The sequence below is a fragment of the Numida meleagris genome, chromosome 1 (genome assembly GCF_002078875.1).
Source record: "Numida meleagris isolate 19003 breed g44 Domestic line chromosome 1, NumMel1.0, whole genome shotgun sequence".
Lineage (NCBI taxonomy): Eukaryota > Metazoa > Chordata > Aves > Galliformes > Numididae > Numida > Numida meleagris.
Genome location: NC_034409.1, coordinates 1,058,779 through 1,070,442, shown reverse-complemented (window position 1 = coordinate 1,070,442; position 11,664 = coordinate 1,058,779). Strand labels below are relative to the sequence as shown.

The window sequence follows — 11,664 nt, the reverse complement described above, 5'->3', positions numbered from 1 at the left end:
GGGGCGGTGCCAATCAGACGCGGGCTTGTTGGGAGGTGGGGTGGCGCTGAGAGAGCCGAACGATCGATTGGTGCGCGTATGGGGCAGGCTGAGCTAGTGGAGCGCCGAGCAGGGAGAGTGCTCAGAGGGGGGGAACGGAAATCGGCGGAACGAATGTGCGCGGCCGCGGTGTTCCCACCCGGCCCCTGGGCAGTGCCGCGCTGAGGGACCAAGATGGCGGCGCCCAGCGCCGAGGCGGCCGGGGGGGGTCGGGGTAGGCCGCCCGCCGTCACCCCGCAGCAGATCCGAGACCTCATTGATGGGGGCATCGCTCCTGAGGGCAGCGGGCCCGAAGGGTGAGGGAGAGCGGCGGCTGGGCCTCGGGGAGAGCGGTGGGGCCTGGGATGGGGCTGGGTCGTGTGGCACCGAGGGAGGGAGCTGGGGGTCGGGGGAGAGCTGTGAAGGGGCACTGGGAGTGCTGAGGGGGCACTGGGAGGTGTTGGGTTTTCTGGGAAGGGGTAGTGGGAGGGCCTGGGAAGCATAGGAGGGGCACTGGAAGGGTGCAACTGGGTGGCACTGGGTGTGCTGATAGAGTACTGGGGACGTTGAAGGGGTATTAGGAGGTGTTGGGTCTTGTTGTGGGGAGGGGTGATGGGGAAACGGGGCACTGAGATGAGCTGAGAGGGAATGGAAAGCATGGGGAGGCACTGTGGTGCTGAGGGGGCACAGGGAGGTGTTGGGGTTTGTTATGGGAAGGGGTTCTGGGGATACAGGACACTGAGGGGGGCTGGAAGGCACAGGGAGGTACTGGGGGGTGGTAACTGAGAACACTGGGAGTGCTGACAGGGTGCTGGAGATGTTGAAGGGATATTAAGAGATGTTGGGTCTTCTTCTGGGGAAAGATACTGACAAAACGGAGTGCTGGAAGGGACTGGGAGTGATGTGGGGCACTGGGAGGGTGCAGCTGGGAGGCACTGGGCATGCTGAGAGGGTATTAGGAGGTGCTGGGATTTGTTATGGGAAGCGGTTCTGGAAAAGCAGGGCACTGGGGGGGACTGGGTGCATGGGGGGACACTGGGAGAGGACAGTTGGAAGAAAGCACTGGGCCCAAGAAGGTCTCTGGGGGAGTTCTGGGGGGTGCTGAGGGAGCACTGGGGCGTTTGGGGGTTTGTTGTGGGAAAGGGTACTGGGGAAGCAGGGCACTGGGAGGGATTGGGATAGACTGGGATGCATGGGGGGTAATGGGAGGGGGGCAACTGAGAGGCACTGGGGATGCTGAGGGAATACTGAGAGGTCTTGAGTCTTGTGGAATGGGTTACTGGGAAAACAGATACTGTGAGGGTCTGGGAAGCATATGGAGGTCACTGGCAAGGAAATGAGGCAACTGGGAGGAGGCAGCTGGGAAGCACTGGGAGTGCTGAGGGGCTACTGGGATGCACTGGGAGATACTGGAGGTGCTGAGGAGGTATGAGGACATGTTGGATCTTGTGGGAAGGGATGCTGGGGAAACAGGAAACTGGGAGGGACTGGGAAGCACAGGGGACAATGGGAGGAGTTGACTGGGAACTCTGGGATGTAGTGAGGCACCAGGAAGGTGCTGGGAGGCAGTCGTGAGCAATGGGAGACAATGGGAGGGCCAGAGGAGGAAGCAAATGATCTGCCAAGATCCTAAACAAGCTGAGCTGGCCAGGAACCAGTTCTCTGACCCCAAATGCATGCAAGTCCCACCATGGGGGCTCTGTGGGACACCAACAGACAGTGGTGTGTACTGGGGGTTCTGGATGAGCGCTGGGATGTACTGGTGGGCACTGTGTTGTTGGGCAGCTTTGAGGGTATCGCTAAAGCTGAGCACTTGTGCTGCCCCTCAAAGACACTGATTTCTGGGGAAAGGATTACAGTAAGGTTAAGCCCAAAGGACAAGGTGGTCAGAAGTGCTCTATGCATTTTTGATACGTTCATGAAATCTTTCCAGGACAGCACAGATGTTTCACTTGCTGACTCGCTGTTCCTTTCAGGAAGGACACGTCCGACTGGTCAGAATCAGCTAATGGATCTTTGCAAATTGATGCCCTCTCCTTGGAGTCAACAAGCAAAGAAGCTTATTTCAGCAGAGTAGAAACATTCACTATATCCTTTCTGACGCTGAATTTCCAGCCATCCCCCCCTTTGCTTTGCTGTCAACATCCCTGGGGTTTCCCCACAGGCTCCATCTTTTCTGAGGGTTTTCTTCCTGGGACAAGCCACCCTATGAGGAACGCCTCACAGGTCAGCCTGTAATTAATTGGGTTTTATCCTTAACACGAGCACCCGTTGAAGTGGGCAGGCAAACCCCACGAGCTGTCTCCCCTGGTGTGTGCCAAGTACGGGTGGACCAACGTGGAATGTGACATGCTGAAGTGCTCCAGCTGCCAAGCCTTCCTCTGTGTCAGCCTGCAGCTCACCTTCGACGTCAACAAGTGTACGTATGGCAGGGCTTCATTAAAACCCCTGCTCCCATTGCCAGGGTTTGCAGGCTGCTTGGTCTGCTGCTGTGACCCTCTGCTGTTTTATCTTGATGCAGGGCACTAAGTCCATACATGCAGGTGCTCACCTTGTGTAATTTAATTCATAAATCCCTCCACTGCCCTGCTTAAGCTAGTTTGGATTTGTAATAGTAAAACTCTCCTTCCTGTTGCCCTGTGCTGGCTACAGAACATTGGCCAGTCCTGATACTGTGCTGCACAGGCACAGAGCAATAGCAGCTCCTGTGCTGTACAGCAGAAATGCCTCCCTCTCAGCCCCATGGCTTCAGAACAGGAGCAGGGCTTAACTGTGCTGAACCACGCTGGTCTGTGCCCAAACCTTTACTTTTCTTCACCTGGGTCTGCCCTCTGTGCAGAGACATTTTTTGACCTGCTACCAATGGGTGCCATCTCCTCATATTTTCTCTCTGCTGTGGGTCCCAGCTCTTGTTACCTGCAAGATAGCAGAGGGTGCAGCCCCACTGTCTGACAAATGCAGTGCAGATCATGCATAACTGGGAGCTGCATTTGCATTTCCTTTGGGCTCTATCTGAATATTGACACCCTCTGTTTGTTCAGGCTATCTTTGTTAAATAAACCTTGGCCTATGTTAGTTAGTAATCACGGTGCTGGTTTGGGAAGACCTAAAAACCAGAGAGAGGAAAGAAGAGTAAATGTTTAAAATAATAATAGTAATACTACTACTTTGGTTCTGAAAGGTGTGAATAAGTTAAATGGAGTGTCCATTCTTTTGTGGAAGGTGGGAGCTTGATTTCCAGCCGTGATGTGGCTCCTCCAGCCACAGCAAGAGGGGTCAGCTGAGTTAGCCAGGGACTGGCAGCAGCTCAGGCAAACAGAAAATTGGGAAGAGCCAAGCAGTCCCTGTGCTGGTGGCTGGCTTGAGCTGTGTCTGCTGCATGCGTATGGCATGACAGGCTCCTCTAGTCCATGCTTGCTGCTTCCAGGAGCAGGACAGAGTTTTGGCTGCACTGCTGTGGTCTGGCTTAGTGTTGTGCAGATGATCCAACCTCGCCGGAGCTGCTGCTCCCTTTGGAGTGTGATTTCCTGCAGGGAGGCTGGAGGGGCAGGATGCTGCCAGTTCCTTTTGGAGGAGAGCTAAGAGCTCCAGGCTCTGCATGTTACAGCCTCAGGAACAGGAGGATCTCAGCTGCCAAGAGCACAGGCTTCTGCCTTCCTCTCTCCCTTGGTTTGCTTTTCCCAGCCCTTCCCCGAGGAGGTGGCTCTGCAGAAGAGTACAAGTGAGTTTTGCCTTGCAGATAAGGAGCGCTGCGTGGAGCTGAAGAAGTCCTTGTGCACCGCTCATGAGAAGTTCTGCTTCTGGCCAGACAGCCCCTGCCCAGGTTGGTCCCATAGAGCCCACGTAATGCACAGCTCTGGGATTATTCCTTTGCTTTCTCCCTTTCTATTGTTGTTCTCTCTCCTTGCTGTACGTGTGCATTCTCTCCAAGTTCTCAGTGCAGGCACTGCCGTCGCAGTCCTCTTTTACCCATCACAAGGATGTTGAAACGGTGGCATAGGGAAGGCTCTGAGCAGCCTCAACAGGTAACTGAGCCCCAGATCTTGAATCCTGGGCCAGGGCTGTACCTGGTGCTGCCTCTCTAGCTTCCTGGGCCTTCCGGGCAGTTAAAATACTGCTTGAGTTATAACTGAGAGGAGATAGGAGAGGATGAATGACATGGGACGCTCAAAGGGTGAAGGACTTCATTTTCATGATGATCTTCGGGGTCTTTTCCAACCTAAATAGTTCTGTGATTCAGAGCTGTGCTGCACTAGAAAGGGTGATTGCAAAGGAACAGGAGACTGCTCAGCTTTTCCTTTAAAAGCTGGAAGACTGTTACTGGGAGACCTTTGCTGGTCGTTTCCTCTCTTTCTGTGGGATAACAAGGAGGGGGAAAGCTGGTGCCACAGCCTGTGTTTTCTTTCACCAGATCGCTTTGCTCTTTTGCTGGTGGATGAGCCCAGAGCCCTTCTCCAGGACTTTCTGGAGCGCTTCCAGAACCTGTGCCAGCTGGAGCTGCAGCTGCCCTCCCTCAGAGCAGAGGACATGAAAAACATGGTGAGTTTTTGGGGGGACTGGGGACATTGAAGTCCCTGGTGACAGAGCCAGACATCCCTATGTGTGCATGTGTTAATGTCATCTCCTTGGCTTTCTCCATGGATGCTCCCTGCCAGGTGGTTTTCACCTGGCCTTTCTGGAAGCACCTTAAAAGGAGTTTGGAATGGTTTCTGCTGTGCAAGCCCTTGCCCAGCACTGACACATCTGACTTATGCCATCACAATGCTATCAGTGAGAATAGGGCTGAAGCAGTGGGCTGCAGCTCTGCACCTTTGTTAGCATGCAGCATGCCCAGCAAGAGTGATTTGGGGTCCCACAGGCAAAGAGAACTCCCATTCATTACCTCCAGGGGCTCTGAGATGCAGCAGCAGCCTGTGGCTCACTTCACTAATGAATAAATGGAATCCTACATGAATCTGGAGATGAGAGCTTGCGTTTTCAGGGAGAAAGAAGGGAGAGACAGGAGCTAAGGCTGTAGACTGGGATTGCCTCCTCGCAGGGACCTGGGCAGGCTTTGCTCTGCTGCACCCAAGCCTGGCCCGCTGGGCACGCTCCTTGGGAAACAGATGGCTCTCAGCAGTGAGAAGCTGCAGAGAACCCAGGGAACTCTTCATCCATTCGGCAGAAAGCACAGAGATGTTCTGTGCTCACCACTGCTGAGCTGTGAAAACCAGAGGAGCAAAGGGCTGAGCGTGCTGGCTCGTGCATCTTGCCCTTGGGGCAGGTGGAAATGGGACCTCTCCATATATGTAGCACGGTTTGTGAGTAGAAATGGTGTGTTTTATCAGACCAACTTGCCTGATGTGGGGAGAATGACTTACTTGAACGTATGAAAAGCATTTATTTTTTGCTCACTCTCACTTTTCTAACCAGAAACTCTAGCTCGCTATGGGTTTTCCCATGCTCATTTTCCTACTGCCAGCATTAGGAGTCTCGAGGGCAGCGCTGCAGTAAGAAAGGAGCGACGTGGCACCAAACAGGAGGCAGAATTCAGCCCCAAACTGCAAAAGGGTCAAAGGGATTGGAGTGCTGCCTCTGATCTCCAGCTCTGCTGGCTTTTTCTGCCCCACAGTCCCTCACAGAGGAGAAGATCAGCCTGCTCCTCCAGCTGATCAAGGAGGAACTCGAGCACGGGACGGAGGGAGAGAAACCAGCGATGAAGTTTGCCTCAGAAATCCTGCAGGTGCACATTCCTGCCTGTGTCCTGGCTCTGTGCGGCTGGACCTGCAGGTCAGCACGTGGGTGATGCCTGGTGTGATCCAAAGGGTCCGCTCATTTTGCCAGTGACATCTCTTAGAGGCTGGAGCGATGCAAATGTGTCTCTTGTGAAATGTTTACCATCCCCTATTTCGCAGTTTTTATTATTTTTATATTATTTTATTTGTTAAAATGGATGGGCCTACAGAAACCCCCACCCCTACCCAATCTAAAATAGATGCCTCCCTGAGATGTCAGGATCTGCAATGAGATCTCTGAGCTGTCAGTCACCCATGGTGATTTGGATGTTGAAGCACCCCGAGGTGTCAGGCTCGGGGATGCTCTCGTGGCTTGTCAGGCCTGCAGGAAAAGAGGGAAGTTTCATGACCCGAAGGTTTCTGCTTCCCAAAGTGTGTGATGTGAGCAGAACAGCCACGCTGTTTGTGCCCGAGGCGTTTTGCTCTTCCAAGAGAAGGGCTGAAGATGGGACAGCGATGTCTCGGGGCGCTTTCAGCTGATTGCTGAGCGTGCTGCTGATCTGTGGCAAACCACACAGAGCAGGAAGAAGCTGGTTTTAAATCAGTGCTATAGATGGGTTTAAACGTACTTCAGCATGTCGGGCTACAAAGAAAAAAGTGACAAATACCTGCATCTGCTTTGAAAGCTGTGATCCTAGGGAAGGGTCCAACCTCATCCCAACCTTTTCCCATTCTTTCTCTGTCCCCGTAGCGCTGTGTCCGGCTCTGTGCTCTCAGTCATCACGTGCTCTCGCTGCATGAGGAAGGTGGGACTGTGGGGCTTCCACCAACTGGAATCTGCGGGGCCGGAGCTGGACTCCTGGAGCCCGAACGCTGCTTCGACAGCACCTGGAGAGCGCGGCCCTCCCGTGCCCACATCTCCACGCAGGATGCTCACGCGGAGCCAAGACACGATCTCACCGGGCTCTGAGCAGGTACGGCACGGTCCTGATGTCTGGTTATTAGAGCATGCAGACTGCTGTAGTCTGGGGTGTCTAAAGGGACTCGTCTCAGTGCTGTGTCTCCATCCATGGGTCATGCCTGCGGTGGTGCGGTTGCTGGCAGGACAGCTGAGAGGGTTTTGATCCCTTGTTGAAGCTGGGTGGCACCTCCCTGTCCCTTTTAGGATGGTGACCAGAGGAATCGCAGAATGCCATCCTGGCTGGGGCTGGAGATAACTTGGGTCCATTTGGTTTCCATCCTGCCCAGCAGGTCCACCAGAGATGTCCCCAAACTGCTAAGGAGAAGATCCCATAGCTCTGAGTCCATGTGCCAGGGACTTGGCACCCACCCAGTGTTCAGATGGAGCCTCCTGGGCTCCAGTTTGTGCCCAGTGCCTCTGGGACTGCACTGGGCACCAATTGAAGAATCCTGGCTGCTTCTTCTTTGAACCTTCTCTTTGGGTTTATGAAGAGATACACCTGAGCCTCCTGTTCTCCAGTCTGAACAGTCCCAGCTCCTTCATCCCTTCCTCATAGCAGAGATTCTCCAACCTCTCCACCATTTTCATCACTTCTCCAGTATGCCCAGGTCTCCCTTGTACTGGGAGCACAGCACTGCCCCTAGTTTTCCACCTGCAACCTCACCAGTGCACTGCAGGGGGGCAGGATCCCCTCCCTCATCCTGCTGGCCAATACTTTGCCCAATGCAGCCCAGAATACTTCTTTGTGTCAAGGACACATTGCCAGCTCATGTTCAGCTTGGTGCCCACCAGGACCCCAGGTTCTTCCTGCCAGGCTTCCCAGCATGTCCTGGGTCTGGAGCTCCATTAACTACCTGTTCTTTTTCCCCACTGGCAGCAGGAGAAGAGCCCCTCCCCATCCATCTCTCGCCCGCGGGGTTCGGATCCCCCCCTCAGCCCCATGGAGCGAGGGAGCGAGCTGGAGGCCGCCAGCCCCACGCAGAGGAGCCGCCCCATTACCCGCAGCATGGGGCAGGGAGACAACATGGAGGTGCCATCCAGTCCCCTCCGCAGAGCCAAGCGGCCACGGCTCTGCTCTTCCAGCAGCTCGGTGAGTGCCACAGGGACGGGCAGTGAGAGTCTGGGTGGGCTGGAGGCAGACCTGGGCAACGTCCCTGATCCATGGGACAGCGTTGTCCTCATAGCACAGATCTGGGCTGGGGTTTGGGCATGGAGGGGGTTTTATTGTGTCATTGGAGTCTCTTTTAAAGCATGCTGTCATTGGAGGTGCTCAAGGTCAGGCTGGATGGGGCTCTGGGCAACCTGATCTAGTGGTTGGCAGCTCTGTCCACAGCACTGGAGTTGGAACTAGATGATCTTTAAGGTCCCTTCCAAGCCAAGCTATTCTATGATTCCCTTCACTGTTACTTTCCCCTGCTATCCAGGACACTTCTCCAAGGAGTTTCTTTGACCCCAGCTCACAGCATCGTGACTGGTGTCCCTGGGTCAACGCGGTGGAGAGGGGAGAAGCCCCGGAGGATCCTGAGAAGGAGCCTGCAAAAGGAGAACCCGGCTGGCAAGTGGTCCTGAGCACACTCCTTTCCAGCAGAAAGTGTGACCGAGTGCCTGAGACAGAGCCTGTGGTGAGCCTACAGCCCTGAACCCGAGCACTCGAGCACTGCTTGCTCCAACCTTTCCCAAAGCTGAAAGCCTATGGGGTAGATGAGACCCAGCAGAGTGGATAAGGCGAAGCGTGTGTCTGCAGAACCTCTGCTTTCCCCTCTGGCTGTGCTGACAGCCTCTCAGCCAGGTCTCATCTGAGCACAGATCTGTTCAAGGGCTGCTATAAATAACAGTGTTTCAGAGCAGCTCAGTGCTGCCCAAGATCCGGTTTCATTTTGCATCCCAGCTGAGGATGTGACCACTGGGTCCTGCCCTCTGCAGCCCTGGGCTGTTGGAGCGGGGGCTTTGCTGAGCCAGGGGAGCAAAACTGAGGCTGCAGCCCGCTCTGAGTGGGTGGCATGTCCCCTCCCCAGGGCACCGTTATCTGCTCTGAGTGCTCCTGCCATCTTCCCTCCACTCTGCTTGAGGCTGAGCTGCAGGGAGTGCTGGAGCACTCCTCCTTCATCATTTATCTCAGGCATTTTGCATGAGTTGTGACCCCAAAAGGGCTGATCCGTTACAATTTTCATGCTGGTAAGTAGCCCAGAACAGGGAAGAACTGGAGCTAACTGGTTTGTTGCTATCCAATGAGAATATTTCCAGATGGCTTTCTCCTTGCATGCTTTGGTGGTGGGTACCTGGAGCTGGAGGGGAGTCCTTAGGGTGGCTGTCTGTGGGTCCCTTTGCATTGCATTGACCTCTCTTGCTTTGCTCCCTTCTCCTGCAGAGCCTTTCGGTGAAATCCTGCAAAGTGTTCCGCATTTTCCGCCAGTGGGAAAGCATCAATCCCTCCTGAACGGGCTGCAGCCTCCAGGAACCTCAGCCTCGCAGGCAGCACGGGGCATCGTGTCCATCCGGCACGGATCCACTTCACAGCTGTGTGCTGCAAAGGCCATGGGCCACCCCAGTGCCAAACACAGCCCCCAGCGCCTGCTAGGACCCCCTCCCCATCCCCAGCTGCCTTCCTGGAAGCTCTTTCTTTTCACAAACTGCTGCTGGAGGCTTTGGACCCCCTCTCTCCCCAAGGCTTCAACAGCCTTGTTTGGAACCGGGGGATGCGTGGGGTGAGACGTGGTCACCTGGTGAGGGTGACATCTGCCTGGCTGTGACCCGCCACCAGCAGCATAGGAAAGCGATGCCAGGTGGGAATAAACATTTCACTTTTATTTCTTACAGTCGTTACAGCCCTTTCTCCTGGGGGCAGGGCAGGCAGCTGCCCAAAGTGGATTCAATTGAAGCGTCAGGGTGTGCCTCCAACCTGCCGAGAGCAGATAGCATCCCTGGTCCTCTGTTCTGGGCTGATAAGTCACCCAGGGAGGCTGAGACACAGCCAAAAAAACCCTGCAAAACGCTTCTTGGGGCCAGCCAAAAACCCTGCAAAACCCTGCTTGGAGCTTTGGTGCTGATCTCCCCGCTGAAAGAAGGGAGAAGAAGCCAAGGAAGGAAACCTCAATCTGTCATCTCCATCCTTTAAGGATGATGTGGAAGAGGCTTTGGGGAGGGCTTGGACCTCACAGCCACCCCCCCCCCCCAGCAGCCCTATTGCTGTGGGTCTGCTGCTGTCGAAGAGCGGGTGAAAGCACAGGGAAATGTCATTGCTGTTTTGCAGAGCAGAGGCTCTCTCTTGTCCCCTCTTGGGGGTAGGGGGTGCCTCTGAGCTGTGTGGTTTTTGGGTTATTTTCTGGCTGGGAAGGCAGCAGCTGCCTTCAGCCGTAATGGTGCGCCAAGGGGAAGAAATAAAGAAAAAATCCTCGTTTTTTTTTTTTTTTTTTCCCCTCTGTGCTCCCATCTGCCCAGGGAACAGGAAGGGGAAATGGAAGACCCCAGCACCCCACATCTCAGCTCACACAGAAATGGGGCCCTCCCCATGTTCCTCCCCAACTTCTTCCCTGCGTGGCTCACTCAGGGTGTGGGTTCAGGGATGGAGGTGCCCTTTGGGGCAGCAGATGGAGGAAAACAGCCCCTAACCCCCACGTTTTGGGGTGGGGTTCCCTCTTTGCAGGAACATTCTGAGGTTCCTCATCTGCGTTTACTCAAGGGGAAGTAGCGCTGGGGTAAATTTGGGATGATGTCAGGGTCAGGAATGCGGGACGTCCACCCTGGGGCGTGGAGGTACACTCAGCATCCCTTCATGTCATTGTCACGTCGCCCGCTGTCACCTCCGGGCCACCTGCCCCATCCGGTTGGGTGAAGTGAGGCATGGGGCGATGCTTTGGCTCTGTCACACCGGAAACCCCACGTGACGACGGTGACACTTCAACCCTCTGACACATCCCTCATTTACAATCCCTTGGGGTTTTTTTTGTTGAGGCGTTTCACAGTGATTTTGGGGCGCCAGGGTCCCTCCTCCCACGTACCCCACCGGGGTCTCGAACCCGCGAACTCGCGGTGATTTCGGTGCCGTCCCCATGATCAAAGCCTAAAGCCAAAGTCCACCGACCGCGGTCTCGAACTCGTGACCCCGCAATGAGCTCAACCTCCCCACCCCCCCTCCCCTTGACACACACTACAACTCCCATCGCCCCCCGCGGCTGGGCGGAGCCTGCGGAACGCCGCCGCGCTCAGCCAATGGGGGCGCAGCGGGGCTGTGACGTCATCTCGCAGTGACGTCAGAGGGCCAGAGAGAGGCTCCGGCAGAGGAGAGCGGAGCGGCGCTGAGGGAGCGCGCGGCGGCCGCGGCGGCGCCGTCACCACAGGAGAGGGCGGAGGAGGAGGCGACAACGACGACAGCGACGACCGAGGGGGGGTCCCAGCGGCTCCCCCCCCTCTCCCCGCCCCGTTCCATTCACTCTTCGGCGGTGACGGTATAGAGGCGGCGGCGCTGACAGCCCGCCCGGAGCACCGGGGGCGGCCGCGACCACCATGTCCTCCCCCAGCCCGGGCAAGAGGCGGATGGACACCGACGTGGTCAAGCTGTATCCTTCCCTCTTCCTTCGTTCCTCCTTTACCCCCCCCCCCTCAGGGTTGTGGGTTTGGGGCCTGCACCGGGGTGGGGGTGGGGGGGGCACTGGGGACCCCCTCTGTTGTCCCCCCCCCAGCGGTGGCAGTGTCCCTTTGTGAGGCCTCAGGCTTAGGCCTACCCCTCACGCTGGGTTAGGCTTCCCTCCCCACCTCTCCCATCCCCTTAGCATGGAGCCAGAGCTCCCCCCCCCCCCTCCTCATAGCGAGGAGAAGGCCTCACCCCCTCTCTTCCCTCCACCCCGAGCCCTCCCATTATTTTGGTGGGGTTTTTTCCACCTTTAGGATCTGTCACTTCCCCCACCAGGGTCCCCACACTCCAAGCCCTCCCATGTGGGGGGATATTTCCACCTATAGGGCTTGCCCATGTGC

The 11,664-nt window shown here is 56.0% G+C and overlaps 2 protein-coding genes across 3 annotated transcripts in view; both read left to right on the top strand.

The window, feature by feature from the left end:
* On the top strand, positions 34 to 9,507 carry ZC3HC1 (zinc finger C3HC-type containing 1). 2 transcript variants are annotated; one of them, XM_021384238.1, is made up of 10 exons: positions 34 to 335; positions 1,995 to 2,106; positions 2,287 to 2,437; positions 3,758 to 3,841; positions 4,430 to 4,557; positions 5,630 to 5,787; positions 6,484 to 6,706; positions 7,574 to 7,783; positions 8,118 to 8,315; positions 9,062 to 9,507. In XM_021384238.1, exons 1-10 carry the CDS (start codon positions 214 to 216, stop codon positions 9,128 to 9,130), a joined length of 1,455 nt encoding a protein of 484 aa, XP_021239913.1. In that variant the 5' UTR covers positions 34 to 213; the 3' UTR covers positions 9,131 to 9,507. The 2 variants fall into 2 exon arrangements, with proteins under 2 accessions (XP_021239913.1, XP_021239912.1); XM_021384237.1 differs by having other exon boundaries at positions 35 to 335; positions 7,571 to 7,783.
* The window catches only part of UBE2H (ubiquitin conjugating enzyme E2 H), a 45,871-nt gene continuing 45,141 nt past the window's right edge, over positions 10,935 to 11,664 (top strand). The window contains exon 1 of the mRNA XM_021384250.1: positions 10,935 to 11,249. Within this exon, the coding sequence (XP_021239925.1) occupies positions 11,197 to 11,249 (53 nt within the window). The 5' untranslated portion in view covers positions 10,935 to 11,196. The remainder of the gene's footprint in view (positions 11,250 to 11,664) is intronic.